General features: G+C 39.8%; 1 protein-coding gene across 1 annotated transcript in view; it reads left to right on the forward strand.

Annotated features, from left to right (window-relative positions):
- The window catches only part of LOC104279156 (thrombospondin type-1 domain-containing protein 7B-like), a gene marked incomplete at both ends in the record, with an annotated part of 128,780 nt that overhangs the window by 9,643 nt on the left and 94,615 nt on the right, over positions 1-24,522 (forward strand). Inside the window, 4 exon segments of the mRNA XM_009876345.1 lie at positions 1-17; positions 7,693-7,862; positions 19,383-19,538; positions 21,219-21,416. The exon segment at positions 1-17 is cut by the window's left edge and continues 19 nt beyond it. Coding sequence (XP_009874647.1) covers positions 1-17; positions 7,693-7,862; positions 19,383-19,538; positions 21,219-21,416 — 541 coding nt within the window.

Genomic DNA, 24,522 nt, shown 5'->3' on the forward strand with positions numbered 1-24,522 from the left:
CTACAGCCTTGCCCCAGGTATAGCAACTGCTCCTGGCCTGGGTTTTGGATGTCGAAAAGCTCCTGTTTAGTGACTGCTTTGTGCAAAGCAAATCTTCCTTGCCCAGTGTTTGGGCATGGGGAGCGTCACATGTCATGCTCTGTCTCTGTGTTTGGAAGATCATTGATTTGATCATTGTTAACTGTGATTAGCAGTGTTATTTATTGTTAGTGTTCTTCTCATAATTGTTGCTATTATCATTATTGCTATTGCAATAATAACAAGTGTACATAGAAACAAAATTGCACCAAATACAGTTTATATTTTCATGCATTAAGAATTGAGAGCAGATACTGTTGTTCTCTGAAGGTTCTTTCATGCTGATGGCTGTTTTGGCGATTTTCCTCAGATACATAGAGATTGGGCAGGTCTCCATGGCTGTGCTTTTATTGGCTTTGAAATTGTAATTTTTATGTAAGATTTAACAATTCCCCTTCACCTCCTCATAAAAAAAATCCCAGTCCTCCTTGAGGAAAATGGGTCAGAGGTAATGGCTTGGGCTTTACTCAGCTTCCCTCTGAGTACTTCTTGAAAGGTCCCTGAGTGCCTGCTTGGTTTATGGCAATCTTGTTCTGGCAGGAGGTAAGGATCTCTCCTTCCATGTCTGCAAATCCATGCTGTTATGCTTGGCCAGGCTAGTACGGGGAATTGCTAGTTTGCTTTGCAAAAAAAATAAATATTGCTTAATTTTCCATGTGACACATTCTAAGATTGACTGTAAAACGCTTCAAGATTGATAAAATTTTACATGCATGCAGACAAATCTCCCTGTCTGTGAATGAGTGTGTTTAGTAGGAGCTTAAGCTGTGAGTTTCTGGGTCTTTACCAGATACCACCAAAACCTTTGATAAAGGTTTGCAAGATACGTTTCTTGGGAAGGTGTAAGCTGTAAAAGTATCTCTGTATCGTTGTGTTCATTCAAAATCAAATGCTGATCGTTTTTATGCATCTTGCTAGCAGGAGAAAGGAAGTATAAAAAAAAAAAATATTCTGTTGCTTGATTACATCCTGTGAAAAGGCTCTTAGAGAGTGATTTTTGCTCCTGCCCAAATGCGCCTCGATTTCAGACAATAGATTAACACATTGTCTTGCTGATTTTGTACAGGAGCGTGGGTGCAGGTGACACCTGATTGGGGTAGACCGGCTGGTAGTTAATCAGGGAGCTAACAGACTTGTGTCTGACCTGAGTTTCTCACTTCTGCTTTTTGACGCTGCACTGTATTAAAGTGCAAACGATTGTAGGGGCTTTCTGTAGGGCCAGGAGGGCCCCAAAAGTGAGAAGGGGCATAACACTGATAATTTTCTGGAGGTGCCACTCTTGCTACAATTGTTCTTTTAGTATATTGTTGCTATGCCTGGGTTTTCATGAGCTTACGGACTGTTAAACCTTCCCCATCCTGCAAGACCTGCACACCTTCAGTCTGTCAGCCAACACCTCCAGCAAAGCATCTGCGTGAGCTAGGATAAACTGACTAATGAGCTAGCTCAGAAAAATAACATTAGACTTATAGGTTAAGAGAGACACAACTAAAAATACCGCAAAATTAATCAATCTCCAGTATTTAGTTAATTGTTGTTTCTAGGGATGTAGTATCTCAAAATGCAGGTGATAGGCTACGACTTTCTCACTCGGAGGAGAATTTTACAGTAGTGCCAGGTTAGTAGACTTGGATTTGGCCATTCAATACTGCAGAAATGAGCAAAGCTATAGTGTTTTTGTGGGTCTACCAGATGTAAGGCTGTGGGAGATGGAATTTTGTATTAATGAGTGGAAGTCAAACATTTTAAAGTATGTTCTGGTAAAGGATATTATTGGTCCGTGTTGTGCTTTACAGCCTGATGATTTGGTCTTGGTCTTTGGGAATTGGTGGCTGAGATACTGGAAGTACTTCAGATTGGAAAGCAGTAGCTTTCAGCCATGGAGGAATGTAGTGTTAATCCCTGTGAAATAATATAAGAAGTCTTTGATGCTCCTATGCTCCTTATGTGAGCTTATTCTCTTTGCAGTATAATACTGAGAAAGATTATGATTTCCCCGCTTCCCCCCTTAAATATATGCCACCTCATCTGTGGCTTTGCTGAGGCTTACCAAACAATTATCTTTTCTTTTTTTCCCCTTACAAGAAGATGATGAATTTAAGGAGATTCAGTAGCAGAAATAAAAGGCTCTCTCCTTCGTTTGTCTGGTCTTACCACAAGCTGCTCATTCTTTCTTTCTGATTTGTGTTTGCCTAATCAGATTAGCCTTAAAATCTTTTAAATTGAGAGTCCGATTTACTTTCCCAGCTCCTGGAAATCTGCTCTTTGCTATTTTTTGGTTGACTTTAAGACAAGTAGCCTTTCCTTTAGATTTATTGTTTGGGCAAGACTTTTCTAAAGCGTGCTCCAGGCACAGCAGAGAAAATGGGTGAGAACATAGACCAGAAAGAGAGCAAGTCTCTGAGCAGGAAAAGAAAGGGGATTCTCTAGAGGCTGTTTTTTAATGCAGGGATCGAGAGTGCTTCGTGACTCAGTGAAGGTACATATTGTGGACTACATCCACCAACGCAGAAAAGCAGCAGTTCAAGAGGTAGCGCTTGCAGAGCTGTACTCGGCAGGGGGAGATGGGAGAAGTTATATTCCAGCCTCCTGAAAGGATCCAGAGGGGAAAAAAATACCTTCAGCTTCAAAACTGCTCTGTTAAGTATTACCTCTATGTCCATGGCAGGGCTGGAAGTTAAAGGTCCTGTCACCGGTATATGGTAATTAGTGTAGATTTCCAATTTAATGGGAAGACCTTCTAATTTTATGGCTGAAGTTTACAATAACTTCTTTAATCAATAGTCTAAATGCAAGAAAATAAAACACTTTAACTGCTTGTAGGACTCCAGAGCTTTGTGCTTTCTTTTGGTTATTTGTTCTGAAGGGATTAGATTAAGCACTTAAAAGCTTAAATAAATAGGAGGTGATTCTACTTTCTTTTATTGTGATATAAATTTGGGATAGTTCAATTAAAGTGAATGGATATATACAGGTATAAAACTTGTGTAAGCGCTAAGAGCATAAGTCCTATAGACTAAAGAGACCAAGACCTTAGTATAAATTGGAAAGATGTTGGACATTTGTTGGTTGCGTAACTGTCATGGAGTCATCAGTTTTAAACCAATGTATTGTATCATTTTTATCCCTGATGGGTAGCTTTCATGTTCACTGGGAATAGATAGATTTTCCAGAGTTATGATTATGTCTTTAATTCTCTCATTTTGGTTGTGGTTGCTATGTTACAAGACTGAGACACAGAAAAAAACCTCCTCCTAGCTTAGTTGGAAGTAAAACGCTTTTCAGAAGTTAAATGATGGATGACGGGGAAGTTTTAAGACTTGAAGTTTTTGAAAGACTTGAGGTTGCTGCTGAGATACAGGTGTGATGGTATCACTTTGTAAATGAGGCTTCTCCTGTGCTCCAATTAAAGATAAGGTGTTAGTGTGAAGTAGGAAAGCCTTGAAAGGAAATGCGGTCAATGGTGCTGGTAGGCTGCTGGAGATATGCTTTCGGAGTGGTAGCCCTTTGACCTTCACTGGTGTCGGGCATGCAGCAGGGTCCTCCACTCAGTGGGGCAGCTTTGTTGCCTCATCTTGGATCAGGAACCACCCATGGTGAAGCTTTGTTTCCCCAGCTCCACGCTAGACCCTTCTCCTGTGGCTGCGGCTGGGTGTACTTTGCAAGAACATTCTTTGTCTGGATAGCAACCAAAACCTGGTGGACCTGCTCTTCTGCTTCCGCAGTGGACTGCTTAGCAGGGAAGTTTAGAGCACCACTAATGATGCAAAAAGCTGTTCAGCTTTGTCAGCCGAGTTCCCTCCTAGATAAGCACCCACTTTATTGTTTCTGAACAAGCAGACTTTGCTTGCCCGTTTTCTAAAGCAGACTAATAAAATTGTCCCTGAATTCTGGAGGTTCCCATGTGGGATATTATCTTGCTAGTCCTCTAACCATTGAGGGTGGAGGCTGTCAGTCTCAGAAGTAGCTGGACCTCATGTAACTCAAACGATACTAGGAAAAACTGGAATGAACCTATTGGGAAGCAAAAAGCTGAGATTTTTTTCACTATAGTAAAAGATCTGTAGGTAAACGTCGGTCACAGCTAGGACTGCAACTATACTGAGTTTGCTTCTAGTCTGACTAGATACTAGTAGAGTTAAAATGAGATGTTAAATTGACTGGCATCTGAAATTGTTGTCACTGGCAGGCTTTGGCATATAGGGATCACAAGAGTACATTGGAGTTGACTGACTTTGATCTAAATGTATAATGTCCCATCTGCTTTCTGAGTTATCAAACTCGTCACCCTCTGGGGGTGGTCAGTGGGATGGCTGGTTGGTATTGGGCCCTTAGCTTAGTGCTGGTACAGCGCATTTCATAGAGTCACAGAATGGCCTAGGTTGGAAGGGAGCTTAGAGACCATCTAATCCAACCTCCCTGCCATGGGCAGGGCTGCTATTCACTAAAACAGGTCTCATCCAACCTGGCCTTGAATACCTCCAGGGAGGGGGCAGCCACAACTTCTCTGGATAATTTATTCCAGAGCCTTGCCACCCTCGTTCTGAAGAATTTTTTCCTAAGATCCAATCTAAACCTGTTCTCCTATAAATTAAATCCATTTCTGCATGTCCTATTGCTGGACACTCTTTTAAAAAGTCCCTCCCCAGCCTTCCTGTAGGTTCCCTTCAGGTATTGGAAGGCAGTGATAAGGTCCCTCTGGAGTCTCCTTTTTTCAAGACTGAGCAATCCCAGCTCCTTTAGTCTATCCTCATAGCAGAGCTGCTCCAGCCCCTGGATCATCTTTGTGGCCTCCTCTGAACTCATTCCAACAAATCTATGTCCCTCTTATGGTGGGCACACCAGAACTGGACGCAGTATTTGAGGTGGAGTCTCTGCATTTCTTGTACAGTCTGCTCTAACAACAAAATGTTCATAATGGCATTGGTGGCTTTTGATCATCATTGTTCAGCTGAAGAAGTTACACTCTTGTGGTAAACCGACTGTGACTATTCCTAATAATTTACAAGTACTGGCTTTAGGTTGCCAAAGTTACAAAACCCCCTAGATATTTGCCAGCCAGTCTCCATTTTTTTTTTGCTAATGACCATTAACACACTTCTGATTCAATATCAATAGAGAATTTGCAGTTTCTCTTTGTTAAGTAGTGTTAATTCCCTTTGTCTTTAGTGTAGCTCATAGATGGACAAACTAATACCAAGAATCAGCGTAAAACTCTGCAAAAAGCCTGCCACAAATCTGTCCGAGGTCGCTGCATCTGTCTGGAAAGGTCTTGTGTTAGGTTTCCTGCTCAGTGGGATGGCAATCCCTTGGATATGTTCCTGCTGTAGTGGGCTTGTTAATGGCTGTGAAAATGTGTCAGGATTTGTTAGTGGAAAACTGTGGGCAGCTGAGGGTATGTCCAGCTGGGGAAAAACAGGACAGGGTGATGGGGCTGAGGCTTTATGCTGCTCGCAGCAGAGCTGGCACTGGCTGGAGCACCCGATGGCTGTTCATTAAAGACTGCTCCGCAGTGTAGCACAGTATCCAGTTACTCTGTGAAAATATTTAATGGCATTATTTTTTAAAATTTTTTTCTTTTCCCCTAGATTCAGAGTCTCATGAAGTTTAATTATCTCTGAGCTCAGATTTAGTTATTTTGCATAATTTTAATCACCGATGGCCTAATTTTCGTAGGTATTAACTCCCACAGCTCACGTTAAATAGCAGAAGCAGGTGCTCACACCTCTGGAAATGAGTCTTTAGGATCCAGAGTTCACAGCTGACTACCTAAGCTAGATATTGATCATTTTTTTCTTTAGTTTTAAGAAATACTTCCCAAGCCAACTATTTCCATGGCTGTGGAAAGATGTGTGTGTTCTATATTTAAACTTCTAGTTGTAAAAGTGCAAACCTTAAGAGCACAATGTTCTGAAGTGGTGTGGAGGAGGACTCCTCTTCACCTAGTATTTGATGAAGAGCCTCTGTGATAAGAGAAGGGTTGAGTTTAACACTGTGGGCTGAAGAAATGTGATTAGGATTCTCAGAAAGACAAAATTCATGGCTACGCTTTATATGTTGTGGGAGTTCAAGTATTTCACATAAAAAGTGCATTTTTTCTCTGCTGGTAATAAATATATGACTGTACCCAGATTTGCACGATACTGGATATTATTTAAGAGAGCATGACAGCTTGTCTGAAAAGTACCTGTAAATTAAAAGTAATTGGCAGTATTCATGAACATTTTCCATGAGTAAGTTACAAAATTCATAAGTGCTTTGTGGCTAGAAATCATTGTTATACTCGTATTTGCAACATAAGAAGTTAAAAGAACATTGATGTATGCTGAGGCAAATGAGTATATTTCTTTTTCATGTAATTTTGAGATGCGTGTTTCCTTGCCATTGCTGTAGTCAGGAACAGATACTCACCGTGAAGAATGCACAGAATTACAACATGGAAGGCTTTTTCTGCAGAAGCTTGAGTTTACAGAGGTCAGTCAGCAGGTTAACAAACATACGTAGTTTTAACAATTGTGGATCTGCTATAAGAGGAGAGGACATTTGTCCTGAGGATAAAAGGAGGAAATTATTCTACTTAATTTACATTAAACAAAACCCAGAAATTGCATGGGAAAAGTAAACAATGCAATTTAGAGGAGCAAAGGAATAAAGCAACGGAAGTGTGAGCAGATTGGTTATAAAAACAATATTGCCCAAGATTTGCATTCAGGGAGCGAAGAGGGACTTCAGGTTCTTCTTTACTCCTCTGATACTGTGACCTCTGTGTCCAAATGAATTATGCCTGTGAAAACTGTTGTGTTAGAATTACGCTCCGCGTTTTCGAACATGATGGGGAAGTAACTTTGGCTTTCCACTGAAACACAACACTCTTTTCCCTATAGTTTTATTAAGTTCTTCCTAGCATTAGAGCTCGTACGTAGCAGGGATGACTGTCTGCACAGCATTCACATATCTGTGCCCAAGAACTTTATTCTTCTTTGCAAACCACTAATGCCCTTTAGGTGTGAATGGAATATGGAATGGAAGTGCTTTTATGTAGCCTCTGTTGTGTATCACAACTTCTGGAAAGTGAAATGAGACAACGTGAGTTACTTTAGCCAATCCCTTGAAGAAATTGGTCGTACCCTAGGCGTTTATAAAGCTGTCACCTATAGAAAAGCTGCCCAGTACTTGGAGGCCAGCTGATGTATGTAGGATTTTAGCTATTAGAGTGCACTTTAGAGTGACTTGTTCAGCTCTTGGCAGAGAGAGGTGCTTTAGTGGTTTGAGCCACATGTTTGAAAACTAGTTTTTGCACTTAATCGAACCTCTTAATCTTCGTTTCTTTTTTGCACACTGCTCAAAGATGTTGTCAGGATGATTTAGTGTTTCAGAATGCTTTCGAGATTAGTGCTATGCGAAAAGTTTTGCTCAGGCGCTCCAGACAAATAGCAAATACTTAACCTTTGTAAATTTAACATTCAGAATGTTTCAAAACATTCCCTGTTTGGGACAGCGAAGTGCTGCTGCAAAGATTAAACCAATTGTATGTTGTCATCTAATAAAGTACCGCTCCCTCACCCATAGCTTTTCAAATCCTCTCATTGAACTTGCTCTCTTTTGTTCCCACAGGTTTGCCTGGAGGACTTCTGAATGGAAAACTTGCCAAGTGTCTCTTCTCCTTGACCAGCAGGATCCTCGCCACCACAAGCATGCCAGCCTTTGTGGAGGTGGCATCCAAACCCGGGAGGTCTACTGCATCCAAATCACCATGGAACTTGGGATGCATCGACTGAAGGAAGGTACGTGTGTGGGGTCATTCTGAAAGGTCTGACCCGAGTAGATAGAGTTAGAGAAACGGAGGGAAAAAACCCCAACCAATAATAGGTAACCTGCAATCGTTAGTAGGCTTCACCTGGCTGGTGTCCTCATGGTTACATAAGGAGGTGTCACTCGGCATCAGAGGGAGCAGGAGGGCTTGGGGTCCTGAAGAACTGCCTGGAGCTACAGCCCCCTGGAGTGAACTGCCAGTTCTGTAGGTTACTGGTGTGGGAGTGTTTCAAAGGATGAAGGAGGTAAATTTTGCTTGGAGTGGAGTTTTCTTCCACTCTCGTCTGTCGGATAGCCCAGCCCTTTGCTAGCTGGATACATTTGTCTGTGGTTTTAGTCCTAGTTTAGAATACAAAAAAAGATGTCACACACCGTTCCAGATATGGCTTTAGCCTCTGTTTCAGATTGATGCAAAATCGTTCTTGTGATTTGAAGGGGAAACAAAAATAATATTGTCACAACTTCTGAGCAGACAGACAGTTTTTGCAAGCGAGTTACATTTCTTTCAGAAGAATAGTGAGTAGGTACAGATGCGTGATGAATAATTCATCTTGGGCTGTTTTATTTACTCTATGTAACGCTCTTGCAGAATATGTTTTTGAGCAAGGATCTAAGATAATAAGAACACAATATTGTATCTTAGATTTATTTACTTACAAAGGCAAAGCAAATGTTTCCTGGACACCCAGTGTGTCCTAGCATCCTGCACAGGCTAAGATTATAGAAAACCGGGACCATTTTAATCTCTCCTGTAGAGTCCAAGCATAATTGCTGCTTCACCTCTGCCGAACATCTGACACTACCTTGCTCTCTCAGCACAACTCCTCCTCACCCTGTTGATCTGCACGAGTGTGCGGTGCACATGACTTTCAAAGAAAGGAAGGTGCAGTTGATAAGAGGTGTGTATCATTTCTTGACTGTCTTCATCCTTCCAACCGCTTCTGTGGTCTATACAGCAAGTTGGTGAGCAGCAGGCTTTAACTGACTTCGTTCGCACTTCTTTATAAGAAGATTAAAGGAATGCATCTGAAACCCTTACACCAACGTAATTTGTAATAGAACTGCTGCTATATATCCAGTGTGTGATAACCTGCAGGTTTTTCCCTTGTTCAAAGTTTGAGTCAACTTAGAAGTTGCAAGCCCTCCCCTCAGCCAAAAGAAAACACTGGGATACCTCTTCCTAATTTTTACAGTTCTAACCCTTTCTTTTTAAAAAAATAAAAATTCATATAGGCAATTGTTGAACCAAATGTGCAGAGCACTTGTACAAGATATAAATTATTAATGCCCTTTCAAGGCAGCAGTGCAGATTTGCAGTAGTCCTTAGAAAATGAGAACCCCATCTGCTGTCAGCATAGTTCCATCCAAAAAGAAAGAGGGAAAGCCTTCCCTATTATTCCTCCCTATCCAGAAATATTCAGTGTGTCTCATTTACTAGCTGATCAATTTTTGTTTTTCGAATAAATAAGGACTGACATCTTTTCTGGCATCTTTTCTCACAAACTGAGCTGATAGAATACTTCTGTTCCTCACTAGGGCATCTCATATTTTATTGTACCATTTTTCAGTGATGGAGAGAAGATGAGGAAGTTAATCCTTCTATGTGTAAGCATATCTAGAGTCTAATTGCTGCCATCAAAAGTACAGTAATTTTTCTTCTTCACCTCTTGAGTGTCCTTAAAGGGATCATTCAGGAATCAAACAAGCGAGTCTAATAGGATATTACCATCCATCACAGTTGTTATTCTTCTGGTTAGTTCCAGTGAGAATTTGGACCTACGCCCAATGACATATGTGAAAGAAGATTTTGTCCCGTGGTCTCTCCAGCAGCATTCTTGGATAAAATATGCTGAATCCTAGCTGGAGACAGGTACCATCTGTGTTGTATTTATACATATTGCTCAGAGCTCTCTTATCCCCCAAGGATATCTCTCCCATTTGTCATTTGCTTAGTCTTCCCGTCCGTCTCTGCTTTTATTAAAATGTGTATATTTAGAAAGGGAGTCCCTGTTTTCTTGAGTCCTTATTTGTCAGTTATTTAGAAGGTTAAATCTGCGGAAATCTTCCTGTATTTTGATTATAAAATTCCGATTTGAAGATACTGGGAATGGAAAACTTTCACTCGGGCATTACTTTCAGAAGTGCATTGGTAAGTTTTCATCTCTTTGTCCCCCGAAAGGTGACCTAACTAAAAAATCTCTGTCTTGATCCGAGTGAAGTTATGCATTTTTTAGGCCTTAAGGAGGAAGCCCATACTTTTAACATGTGTGATGAGTATTTGGAGGCAGAAGGTCTTCCAGTCTTTGAAGTCCTTTGTAATATTCTTGCATTCTGAGACTCTTACATTGTAAAAGACGAAGCTGGCAGGGAACACTTTGTAAATGTATGAGCGTTACGTTATTCAGACATCTGCATTTCTCTGTGTAGGTAAGCCAATGGATAGGCACCTAAGCTAAGAGACTGAGCTATTTTTTATTTTAGTTATTCTGTCCAGGAAATCTATTATTTCTCCATAGTTGTGAGACTTTTGTTAATTTAGACTGATCTTTAACATAATTAGCTTTAAACAGATTCTTGTATTTTTTATTTAAGTATCTCATTGATTTTTAACACATTTAAATTTATAATGCTTCATTTTCATAGAGAGGTGGTCATGTAATACTTCAAGTTTATCAGTAGTCTTTTGATATCGAGAGATGGAAGCAGCAAATCTACATGTTTGAAATGATGTTGGTTTTAAGGAGGAGACAAATTTTGCACAAAAAGAAGCACAGAATAATGCACGTGACCTACCTATGGTACAGATGTTATCTGCCCTTTTTACCCTTCAACTCTGGATACTCCTTGAACTGTGTTCCAGAATGTCCCATGTCAGGAACAAACTGTGGATGCAGTGGTGGTTACCCTTCATTGTACCTCTTTTTAAATGTAAATCTGCTCACTCATATAGAAGCTCTTTTAGATAAAGCACAAATGCAGATCTTAACTGATTTTTGAAATCAGACACTGAGATAAAATTTTTGTGACTGTTGATTTTAACACATTTTAGATGACATTTCTCACAATAAATTTCAATTAATCTGGATGAACATCCCTAACAATCCCCAGTGTACCAAAAAAAAGGCATTTGGCGAAAGTATGGAAGAATTTATGCAATGATCAGTTTATGAATCCTCTCTCCTTGTTTGGCAATGCAACTCTCAGTCACAATAAATTCAATCCAGTAATATGAGAATTAAAATTCCTCTTAGAATATGGGGAAGGTGTCTGTGTTTATATTTGAACAGCTAATAAACATATGAGGTTCCTACATTTAATCTTCTTCCTTAGGGTTTTTTTGCCTTCTCCCCTGAAGGCTTGGGAGTATCCTTGTATTTTCTAATTAAATTTTGCTTTTTGGATTTATCTAGAGACTATAACACTTTATCAGTAGTCTGGGGGCTAGCATCACTTATAAAATTCTCCTGAAGCATCTCTTCTCTTCTCCGTACTAATTACCTACTGTCCCTAGTGACTGGGATTGTTGTTCTCTCTGTATTTTCTCTAGCTTTCTAAATAGGGATCTGTGTGCCCTGAAAAAAGTGCCTTATATATCTTGACATTTTTGCTTTTTCACTTGTTTGAATGAGATCCAATTTACCTCTTGCTTTCAGAATTTTCCCATAATGTTTTTGGGAGCTTGTCTACTTAAGTTTTAATTACAGGACTGAAAAATCCTTTGCGAGATGCTGTTCTTCCTTGAATTGTTTTTATTGTTTACACAGCGTAGTAAACTTGGCTAATAAAATGTATCTCTTAACTACCGTCTCACCAGCAAGTCATTGCAGTTTTGTATCTTCTTAATCTTTATTTTCCATCTGAAAACCCACATGAAATTCTCATACCTGTACAAGATGCCGAAGCTTTGTTTACAATTTTTTTGTTTAATAAGTTTCTCCATCATATTTGTCTCCATATATTTATTTTTATCGATCTTAGATTTCAGTAGCAGATATGTAGCAACTGACTTTATTTTTACATACCTTTTAGTATAACCCTGCAAAACTATTTCTTAGAGAAGTCTGTATTACTTTTATATTTCTTTCCTTTGAGAGATATTCTATCCTCACCTGTTAGTAGACATAATTTCTTGACTTATTCCATTGTAGTTCACCAGCCTGTACCTTTGCTTTATTTTTAAGATGCAGTTCCACCTTGTTCATCTTACGTCATATTTTCTTAATAAACTTGTGTCACCAGGTGTAGGAGCAAAAATTCCTTTAGTCTGCTTACAATCCAACACAACCTTTTCAGGTCTGATGGTTACTTTCTGATCCATCCCTGTGCTTATTCCCTTATGTATTTTTGTCTTACGAGCCACTCTACTGACAGAATGCGCAAATGGTCTGAAAGTGGAAGTGTTCCCCTGAACTTTCATCTAACCTATAAGAATCTCACCATGATAATTTTATGGCCTTAATCCTTTCTTGTTTTCCACAGAACACTGAGCTTTCTCCCTGCTTCTTATGGACAAAAATGTCTAATCCTTTCTCACCTGATGAGTGAACTTTTCAGACTATTCAGTTCCCATATGGGAGCTGTTTTGGCATTGGATTTTATTTCCCAGAAATTAGCACCTCTTTGGAGTTGCACAGAGAAAAATCTGAGGAGTCCTTTCTTTCGTATCTTGTATTATTTTATATTCATTCTCATCCCTTTCTTTCTGCTCTTTTGTCTTTTTTAGCTCTAAAATATGCATTTTTACCTTCTTTGCTCTGCACGCTCTGTTTCCTAATGAGGGTGCCACATTTTATCCCTGTGAGTTCTTTGTTCTGCTCTGAATCATGATCTTGCAGTGTGTGTCTTCTGGGGGATTAGCGTTTCAGATTGGTACATGTGGCATCTGTTCAAGAAACTATGGAAATATTTTCAGGAAGAGAGGAATACCACCTAAGGGTGCTCTCTGAACATGCCATCGTGCCTTTGGGTGCTTTCCTGGGAGCCACCATGCCTGAGTCTTTAAAGACATTAAGTTGGTTGTGCAGGTTTTTTTTCTTTATGTTACTGTCCTGCGTATTTATTGGGAAAATACTTTGTTGGTGGAGATAAGCTGCCCATAGGGGTTGGCACAGGAACCCTGTGTGCAGTACGAGCACTACATTAAATGCACGCTGTTTGATTTATTTTTTTTCTTATTTTTTTTTTTTTACTTCAAGTTTATGCTGGTGAAGCCACAGGAATGAGAAGGCTGATTTACTCTGCAGTAATTAGAATTTAGGGACTTTGATGTTTTAAATCTTGTTGTCCTTCTCTGGTTTATGAAATTGGAAAGGAATAAGTTAGACTACATTAGTAGTGAGAAAACTTGACCAGGACCGTAGTGGGGAGAGAACTGATGATCAGCTGTGGTCTGAAAAAAGCTTTGTGGCTCGTGGTACGGGAACAGGAGCATCCAGCCTGGGGCTTAGTTGGCCTGAAACCATGTTCTCAGGTGGAAGAAACACCCCCCGCCCGAAGGATCCCTCTCATCCCCACCTAGTTATTTATCATTGAGGGGACTGAACTGTCTCGCAGAGATGAGAAATAACTTCTGAAGTGTAAAATATATTCAGGGAAGTCTGCATCGGATTTATATTGCTGGGATGCCGAGTTATTGATCTGTAAGCTCACCAAATGCTAAACAGAATTTATGAGATCCAGCTCACATAATGGAAAAATAAATATGTAACAGCTGGCTTCTTCGGGGGAAACCCTTTAGAAGCAAGAGAGGAAATGATTTTATTCAAATTCTTGCGGTGCTTGACAGTAGTATTTAAATGCGTATTTCAAAAATTTTAGTTTGAATACATTAGGGAAAAAAAGTAAAAATGAAGGGAATATTGTATAAAAAGATTTTGACAGTGAAAGAATTGTGCCTTCTAAAAGGTGCCTTCTAAAGAACATGCCTTTTTCTGTAAACAAGCTATTTGATATGACCATGAAATATTTATCTCTTTATAAATACTTTTATTTGTATACTCAGCTTTGCTATGCAGCAAATATTATGTTGCCCAGTCAGTTCACGTGAGATACTAGGTTTTAGCTCAGAGTTTTATCTTTGAAAGCTAGGATTTTTAACTGCATTTGGGTTTTTTTGTCATTATTTCCTGCTGCTGGAGCTGGATTAATTTTGTTCAAAACTGTGACAGTGTATTCTGAGTCATTTTGTCCCATTGTTAGGAGGACAGGGAGCAGCATTGTGTTCAAACAATGATGTTGAGTCAGATGGAAAAATAAAAGGATTTTTATGTAGGAGGCTACACCACAAACTGGGGCACTGGGGAGAGATAATGAAGCCAGTGGTGACTGGTTTGGTCCTGGAACAGGAGGCAGTTGAGATAAATTGAGCTTGTGAACTTGGGCCAGCTCTGCATGGAGCAGCCCTGCTGCTTCGAAGACCAGAGTTGGCATGGCCATGCCAGGAGTGGACCAGCTTCGTGTGTCACTGGCTTAGCTCTAGGCCACCACATCCGGATATCAAGACACATCTGAGGTGATGCTTTTCTGCTCCAGTGACAGGACAGTCACCCAACAGATTTCTGCTCCTTGATGAATGCTAAACTTAGTGATGGGCAAAGCTCACGCTCTCATGAGGCTTTTGTGAAGTATGTCCCCACCTTTGGGTGTTCTTCCCTGTTTAACTTGTGGCTTTTCTCACCCTCTCTGTGGTCTGTCCCAGTAGTTTCCAGCATCTGGTGGCCTTTTCCAGACAACAACCAGTGAGGTTCAAATGTACTGGAGAATCCTCTTTTTCCTTCCCATCATTGCCTTCTCTGGTATTCCAGCATCCCTGTTGCCTCCACTGATTTTCCTCGACGCCCTTAACGTCTTGTCACCCCTAGTGTGCTCGGTTGTGTGACTGCTGGTGGGAAGCCCCATGTTCACTCTGAATTTTTGCCAGATCTGTGGTTTCTGTGGATAATCTCTATGGATTCTGCTGTAGTGAGACAGCACAATACCCCAGTTGGGGTCTCATTGTACAGCAGAGGATAGGGACACAGAGAAACTTCTTGCTCCGTGGCGTGCTAATAGTCTGTGTCACTTTACTAAAATTGCCAGGATCTTTATTGTTCTGTAATACATTAAATCATTGTTGCTCTTGGCAAGCCACTATTAACCCTCTTTCATGCTGTGATTAGCCTTCTATTCATACTTTGTTTCTTGTCTGTTTAAATAGATTGTAATTGAGGAAGAGGGCTTCAACTTTGTGCCTTGTGGCTTCAAAAATAATTGATTCTTCTTAAAAGCATAAAGGAACCTTTTCCATCAGGCATGGAGTGCATTAGGCTTCTTTAATGGAGGGATGCTCTGGACTAGGGCTGACTGGGTTTTCAGGCTAGTTAAATTACATTCACCACTTCTCCCTTGTCTGATCTTTTATTTTTTTGCTGTAAAAACAAGTCTTTCAGGTTAGAGAAATTACTTACAAATGTTATGCTGGTTTATCCTTATTACCTTTTACACGTGTAGGTGTTTTTATAACACAGCCCATTCCTTTGTGATTTTCTCAAGTAATTTCCCTTTGTATTGATCCAAATGTTTTTGGTTTATGAGTCATGGCAAAAGCAGTAAGAACTTGCACAAAAATGTGCCATCCCTTCATTGTACCCTGGCAATCATTAATTCGGCTTAGTTTTGCCAAAAGATACACGTATGGATTTATTGTGTTGAGAATTGAATATTAGCTAAAATACGGCTGCACCAGTATGTAAGAGACGGTCCTAATATTCTTTGCCTGTATTCTGGATATGTTAGTGATATTTAGAAATGTCTCATTTTGGTGTTACTGTCAGAAATGTTTTTTTCGTTGTAAAAGTGAAATAAAGTTAAGGTCCAGGAAAAAAAAAGTTATTTACCTCCTGAGGGGTTGAAAAACTTAATTTGAAAGGAATCACTGTGACCGAAATGCCATCTGTACAGTTCTCCCTCTCTCTGGTCATCCTTGCTTTTTACCATGGTGTTGGTATGTATGCCTGCAAGTATGTGTCCAAAAGACTATATTCACAGATAATTTATTTATTAGCTTAAAATTACATTATGGAAATAATCATATCAGAGCTGTTTTCCTCTTCCACTCTTCCTCCAAATCACTACCTAAGTAAAAATATATAGGGAAACAAGATACTTTGGAACCCAATTTATTATCTCCTGCTGGTAGCAATAACCTGAAAATAACAGTAAATAGTAAAATTCAAACTTGAGGCAGACATTGGTGATGGAAACAGCTGTAGTCGCGTTTGTAAGGGATAGATTCAATATAACAGCTACAGAAATGTGCAATATTTCAAAGGCTTCCAGATTAGTGCTTGATTGCTTTTTTTGAGTTTGTTCTGTGAATTGGGAAGAATGCAGGATTTTAAAAGGTACGAACAAGTGTAGTAGGTAAGCTGCAACTTCAGTCAGAGATCCCGCTGCCCCCTCCCACTCTTCCCTTCCCTGCCTTCTGCCTCGCCTCTTCACCTCAAAAAGTGGGTAATATTTTTCCAATTAAAATAATTACACCAGCACCTTTTCTGTATGAATGTGGAAAGTGCCATGACAGAATCAGTCTTTAAGTAAAATCAGAAGGCTGTCTGCTATGTGGACAGTCCTAGCAGCTGTGTTCATTTATCTTAGGTATAATGAGGGAGTAGTTTTTCTTGAGCAGGGCATCCCCAGCCAGGCTATCTGTGCCTTTTTGGAGGCTGCAGTGTGTGAGAATTTTGGCATTTAGAAGGTTCACGGAAAAAAAACCTGACACTTTATAATTAATTAAAAAAAATTTATTTATTAGAGTACGAAAGAATAGCAACAGAAAATCAGATCAAGCTTTTAAGTAAAACTGATGGAAATTGGAGTTGTCAATCAAAGGGCTGATGAAGGGATGAAACTCTTTTTATAGAGGACCCTGTGGGTCCATCCAGTCAGTCTGACTATTGTGCTGGAGATGGTGGATCTTTATACCTGCCTGATTTTGGAAAAGGATGGTATTGTCTATGCATTTATTAATGCAGCTTGTTTCTTTTTGTTATTGTCTTTTTTCCTGAAGACTTTCACTAGAGGATTGTAGTCAGTGCAGAGTGAATATAAGCTGATACAGATGTAGAATGTATTTGGATATTTGACTAGAATAGTTATGTGTTTTTTCTGATTTACATTTTACAGAATACATAGAATTACCTAAGGAAGTGAGGAAACAAGCAATCTTACTGCAGTGACAAGTAGGGTGTTGGTCCTGGGAAAAGAGCTCCCACTGCAAGAATTAAATAAGGCATCAGCCTGAGGGAGGAAGGTGGTTGGCAGGGAGGGGAAGGCAGAGATTTAATCTGGAGCAGGAAGGACTCTTCCATGAGTCTGGGATGGCTGGTAGGCTCAGCCTACAGGCAAAAACCTCCCCCTTTAACTTTTTGTGATCAAATCCCTGGAAGTATCCAAGACCAGACTGAACAGGACTTTAAGCAGCTTGCCCTATTGGGAAGTGTCCCTGCCCATGGCAGGGGAATTGGAATGAGACGTTCTTTAAGGTCCTTTCCAACCCAAACAGTTCTGTGATTCTAATTTTTCTTGTTTTTCTTTTATCCCAAATCAATTTGAAATATCCTCGGCACCACTGGTTGTAGCTGGTCAGTTTTCAAGGCAGGAGAACGAACCTGCTTTATCTAGTGGCTTCTGTGTCTAAATAGTTAAATTGCAATACAGAAACAATCTAAAAATGAATTGCTAATAATGACACCTTGAGTTAGAGTGAAGTAGGACCGAACTATATTCCTTGGGTCAAGCATCTGCCCTCAATTTTATTTCATTTGATGTTTTCAAGTGAGCTCTAAAAAAATGATACAGTTTTGCAAAGCTTCATGCTGAAAGGCAGCTTAAGCCATGCATGAGACTTCTTGCTCAAATAAATGCTCTTATCCTTAAAACTCCAATATTTATCTCGTTCTGTCTGTCACTTTGCTTGCGAGGTCTCTAGAAAAGGTCTGTTTTTATTAACATTCAGGTGAATTGGATTTATGCCACCTTGTTGTAATCTCTAAATGAACATGTCAAAGGCCTTCCAGTGTCTCAGAAATCATTCAGAAAATGGTCTTTTTTACTAACATATTATCTTTCAGCTTCAAATTAAATCGCATCTGTCATTTAATCCTGTTATTATGATGAGCTGGAATCATAAGCAACTGATATTGGTCTGAAGTCTCAGCTTCGGGATGCACAAATCAAAATTTATTGGGTTTTTGAGCACTAAAGTCTTGTCTTCAAAAAAAGAAGTTGTGGTTTTTTCTTCAGATGATTAATTTTAAAGAAAATGGCAAAATATCAGAAAAAAAAGAGAAAAGATTACTTGTATGTTTGGTATATTTTTATAAATTCTTTTCAAGTCAATTCCATGCATGGCAGAAAAGAAAAATAGACATTAAAAATGAAAATGAGGATAAAGCAAACTCAGTAGCTATAAAAATTAATGATTTCTTGGTAATACCATGGCAGAATAAACTCAAACAAGCCTTTGCCTTTTCAAAGCCTGCTTTGATACTGATTTATCTAAAGAGACGGCCAAATTCACCCATAATGTAATTAAAATGCAATATCATACAGTGGCTCAGAAGCTAGATTTAAGTGTCTTTCCCCTTCTTTTCCTTCCTCCTTCTGCCCCAAATAAAAAGACGAAACAAATTAATTGAAACTAGAATTCTCTTATGATAAATGAAAATATAAAGGGAATCAACTTTCCATATTTATTGTCATTTTTAACTAAACTGGTTCTTGGCAGAGTTTAGGGTCAGCTCATCTCTTGGGTGAAGAGGTTGGGAGATCCGTGCCTGCCTTGAGAGTAACAACTTGGGTAGATGTCTCCCAGGTGGGAAAGATACTTTCTGCATGTCTGTGTAAAAAAAAAAAACAAAAACAAAACAACAAAAAACCCACCAAACAGGCACTCTGTTCAATTTTTTTGAAAGTAGATTAATCAAACTCAAATGGTCTGGATCTGGAGGTGGCAGTGTCCCTGCAGCGGATGGGTGTGGGGAGATTTGCCGGTGCTCAGGCTTTTGCCACCTGCCTCTGCCTGGCTCCCAACGGCAGCGAGAGCTTGTTGGATTTTCTGCTTACACATCGTTCTCTTCAGTACCGTGTAAAGAGGTCTCCTTGGCCATAAAAGGGGGGGATGGTGGTGGTGGTGGTGTTGGATTCCAGTTTGTTGTTCCAATGTTGTAGAAATTTAGCATTAGTTTTAAAGCGCCCATTTACCCTTAAGCATAATCTTAATTGGCCTGCTGAATATGGATGATTTAGATAAAACTTTAAGTGCCTTGCTGAACACAGGATTAACTGCTTTGCTCTGGGAGATAAGACCCTATAAAACCGCAGGATTTTGGTGCATTCTGGAAAATGAAGGCCAGCAGTAAACCCTGGAATTCTGTACATTGGTCAGGACAAAGTTACAGCTCTATTTTTCTTTTTTTTTTCTGTTCTTTTTGTTTTTTTTTGTTTCCTCTCAGTTACTAGACCGGTCGATGGGAAGCTCTGCCCAGGTCCTGCTCCCTCGGCTTCCCAGCTGTGCAACCTGCTGTGCCCCACCGAGTGTGTGGTGTCTGCCTGGTCGGCATGGGGTCCCTGCCTTCCTGAGAACTGCCAGGACCGCCACGGAAGGAGAGGTGATGGCTTGCTCTTAGATACGGCTTTTGCAGCATTGAGGGATCTAAAGATCCAGTAAGATTGCAAAAGCATTGGCGTCCAATTCTACACTGGGAGCTTAATGTATTTTTTTTTTTTTTAATTAATCTGACATAGGATGAAGATCTTAGATATGCGTGCAGGAATGGAGCACAACCTTTAAAAGCTTTTTGATGTTATTCTTGAGAGAAAAATAAATAAAAAAATCTTAGGCTGATTCAGATCCTTTTATCCTGCCTTGAACTTTTAGAAAAGGAGGATTTGTTGGGTTAGGAGCTGCAGCACTCCTCAGTGCCAAGCAGTCCCTCTGTGACCCCCTCGGAAGTCCCGCTGCATTGCCTGGATTTGAGGGCGATGCTTGGGTGAAGGAGCCAGGGCTGAGGTGTATCCCCAAACCTGCCATCCTGGAGTTGGGCTGACCCGAGAGATTGTTCTCATTGTTCTGGGGTTGGTTTAAATTCCTGGAAGAAGTGTATGCCAATATGATTTGACCTCCCTGGATCTTGATTGACCAACATGTGAGGTTGTTGCTGCAACACTCTGAGGTTTATGGCAGAACCTTTCCTGAGGCTCTAAGCTGAAGAAATGACTGTTGGAGTTCATATCAGGGAGTAAATATTACTATTTGGAAATCACACATTGGAAGTCTCTGAAGTGATTTGACTGATCAAAATTTTTTCAAATTAAAACAGAAATAATAAAAGACATATGGTTAAAGATTTGCAAAACCGTTTAATTTTTAAATTGTTCTGAATTATTTCTTTTTGCTTTTTCAGAATGGTGCAAGTTTGGTCTGTTATATTCTCTGGAATGTTTTATTTTTCATTTTCTGTTTCATGGCCAAGACATTTCCATGTGGCATCCACAAATGCTGTATATTTGCCCCTTGCCTGACTCTGACGTGGGAAAGACCACCATATATTTTTTTCTGCCTTTCTTGAGATTCTGTGTCGTTTGCATAACAAAACTTGCGTATTAGTTCTGCATTTTATTTAGCAATATGGCTTTTGGTTTTATTCAGAAGGAGGTACATTATATAATCAGTTCTTTCATTATTTCTGTAACGTTTTTATTTCACTTTACATTTGAATCTTCCAAGTTAGTAGGATGTCATTTCAAAGAGGTTGGTATGCATTATGTATCAGAAATCCTTATACCTTTATAAGGCAGAATACTAATTTATTGGTAAACTGGTCTGCTGTATCTCAAAACAAGCCTTTTCATTACTGGATTCCCAGGCAGAATACAAATGTCCTTTATATCTTCCAGTTCCTTAACTATTTCTCTCTTTTTACTTTAATGTTGTTATTACATTAATATGTCCGTCAGTGGCAAGTTCCTATACTTGAACATGTGTTTTTCTATTTAATGTTGATGAAAGGGAGAAAGAAATATGAAAAATGTGGGTGGTTGGAATTTTTTACACACTCTTAGATTTTACATGCTGGAATGTGGGCACATATAGCCCGGTACTGTCCCAATCAATTCAGCTTCTAACTGTTGCACTCTTGGGTTTGTTTTTTTGGGGTTTTTTATTTGTTTGGTTTTGGGGTTTTTGATATTTCCCAGTTTCACATGCCCTATACAGTCCTCTTGCTACTAGATTATTGGCTTAAATATTATTTGCAGCTGTCCAGTTAATTCAGTTTTTCTTTTTCCAGGCTTTAAAATGAGGCAAAGGCAAGTGGTCGTAGATCCTGTAGGCGCCCTGGCAGGTTGTCCACATTTAATTGAATCTATTCCTTGTGAAGACCCTATGTGTTACGAGTGGATTGTTTCGGAAGGAATATGTGTGACTCGCCATGGAAAATGTGGACCTGGAGACCGCATCCTGACAGCTGTGTGCAAGAACAAGAAAGGTACGTAAGGTAGCATCTTAAAAGCCCCATGGTTTCTTGTGCCTTCTTTTAAAATGATACCCTCCCGCAGAGCAATTGGGATTATTTGCAATAACTCCTTGCTGCATTTTTATGAAACTTTCTGGTTTTTGAGTTGACTGTGATGCTCATGGAAGCCTAGTGCTCACATTACCTGGGATTTTGCTTGGAGCCTTCTGTTTTATTTTATCCCAAAGGAGATGGCTCACCGGTCCAGGTCACATGTTGTCATGGCTGGCATTGTCACAACAAAAATAGGATACCAATGGCCTCGTTCTCCCTAGAATCCTTTTTTTTTTTTTGTTGCACATCTTGTACTAACGTTAGGCTGTCACTGAGGCCAGCAGCACTATGGGCATTCACACAATTAACCTGGCCTCCACCGTTTCTTCTATCTTCACTTTTTATTACACCGTCTAAATGTTTAACTTGTTAGAGTAACCTTCCTACAGTCACGAGAAGGGATGCTTGGTTGTGCTGCCAAAATTAAGCCAAGAATTAGATGCAAATGAAATGATTGTACTAAGGAATACTTTACTTGGCAGCAGTTAGAGACCTGCAGTGTGTTCAGTTTACAAGTTGTTAATAATGAGTAAGTACATTTTCATATGACGTTTACAAACAACCAGCAAGAGCTTATTTCTCCTGCATGGTTTGAACCTCAGCCAAAAGTTTCATTTCTTGATAAGGTCAGTGTTGTCAGATCTTTAGATTCAATTACGTGGACCACGATTTTGCAGTCCTTAGTCACAGTAAGACTGTGCTATCATCTCAAAAATGGCAAAACCGTGGAACTTTAGAGCCTGATGTTATATTTGAAATTGAGAATTTTTCTTCTACATAGTGCTCAGAGTAATCACAGGAAACAATTTCAAGTAGTAACACGAGGGGGTAATTGGCAAGTGGTTAAAAATAGTGTGTCATTTATGAGACATTAGAATCTGACAATAAAATGACGGCTGCTTGGATTGACAAACACAGATTCTCCTCAGATACATTAAAAACATATGTGATTTTCTTGTAAGTTTGTGAAAATGGAGGGAAAAAAATAAATCTTCGTTATAAAACAACATAGCTAGAATATAATGTGTAGCAGAGAACTGTCTCTGAATTTGGTCTCGGTGGTCTCTCTGATTTTTGATTGTGACTGTGGGTCTGATCCTGCAGTGATGTGTACAGATGGAGTTTTGTATAGCTAAGGAGCACCATGAACTTCACACTATTAAAACTGTGTCAACATCCATATTTGAGCTCCAAGTTGTGACTCAGAAGGAGAACACGTAACATGGTGGATACTCGCTGATCTCGGATCAAACTGTTCTCTGTGGCTGGGATCCTTAAGCAGCCATGCCTTGGAAGTGTCTCTTCCTCACTTAATTGTTCAACAAGATACTGGAGGTCTCTCAGTACCCTTTTTCACTTCAATTACTCCGTACATGTTCTTGTTACAAAGAAAAAAAAATGGGACATTCTTCCCACCCCAAAACAGTGGGGCAAACGTCATCACTAGATGTGATCGTTGTCCAGTTCTGACTGAGAAGGTTTCACAAAGAAATATCTAGATCACTAGACAGATGAGGAGCAGTGGTACATACTAGTTTTTAAACTTTTTGGAATTTTTGATCCACCAGAATAGGATTGGTGGAGTCCTTAAAATCAAAGTTGAGAAAGAAAACAGGCAATTTGCTGCTTCTTCTGTCAATCCAGTGATATTAGTTGTTTACAATATGCAATTATATTATAATATTAGTTGTGTTAGATTATAGTTGTGTTAGATTATAATATTAGTTGTTTACAACCTTTTTTCCTTTTTTAATGTTCCCTTAACAAGATTTCCATTGCAATAAGTAGTGTATTTTCTTGGATAAATGCTGGAGGAAGCGGCAAAGTTCATAAAGTGTTTTGCCTGGAATAGTTGGTCAGTTGTGGGAGGCAAGGGGGGAGTCATTTAGAACTGTGAAATGTAGCAGTTACAGGTAAAACAGTGTAAGGCCTATACTAATGCATAGCATTTGACAATTCAAAATTCTATGCAAGTAACTGCTCTTGCTGAAAGCATTTAGGGTAGCTGCATTATGTGCTCATATTTTCATTTACGTAAGCATCTTCTGTAGAATTCAGCTCCATGCTCTAAAAAACCAGTGTTTCATCCTGTCATTCTGTCATCCATGCCTGGCATTGTTGCTCAGTATTCCCACTGACTGCCTAAAGGGATAAAAACCCACATTTTTTTGGACCCCGTTAAATGACAAAATCCAGTGCATCATCATCTTAACAACAGTTCACGTGGGCTGCAGAGCCTGTGGGATTGTGTTGGCCTGAACTTCCCTCCAGCAAGATGGAGCTTGGAGGTGCATCTCAGATGGTGAGTGAAGTTACCAGGGCATTAGCCCTTCTCTGTGTCACTTCCGGTCACCTCAGTGTCTTTCTCCTGTGCCACCTCTCTTGCACGCTCATGGTGCCAGCCCATGCTGTGAGAGAGGCTTAGGAGGAGCTTCACTGGGAGATGAGCGGGAAGCAGTGGCTAACTAACCTCATTCTCCAACTGAAACTTCACCTTTGGAGCCCTTTGTAGTGTCCTTTCTTTTGATTTTAGAAACCTTCCTGCTGCGAAGATTTTATAGTACTGACCCAGGTAACGAACTGCCGCTCAAGCTGCTGTTGGCTGGAGCTGGAGCTTGGAGCAACTGAGGAACAAGTCACACGTGGGTCTAAGTCTGGTTTGCAGAGTTTCTCTGAAGACTTCTCTGTAAAAACAGTATTTCTTTGTAAGGGCTTGGATGAATTTCAGTGATGTATCACTCCTACGTGCACTTGGTCTAAGGATACTCTTTGTTTCTTACCTTTTTGTTTCTTAAGTCGTTAATGTAGGGGGATCCATAACGAAGGCACCATAGGGTGTACAGCATTTTTTCACAGAGTGGCTAAGTCTGTAATTTGTGATTTGCAGCAGTTAACCTAGATGAAAAAGAATGAGAAGACCGTAATAATGACATTACTTTGTCATTGTTAGGTGTCTGCCTGCTCCCATCTAGTAGTGTCTCTAATCTCTGTTAATAAGTTATTGAACATGCATATAATGCTTGTG

Source organism: Apaloderma vittatum, unplaced genomic scaffold (assembly GCF_000703405.1).
Source record: "Apaloderma vittatum isolate BGI_N311 unplaced genomic scaffold, ASM70340v1 scaffold7779, whole genome shotgun sequence".
Classification (NCBI taxonomy): domain Eukaryota; kingdom Metazoa; phylum Chordata; class Aves; order Trogoniformes; family Trogonidae; genus Apaloderma; species Apaloderma vittatum.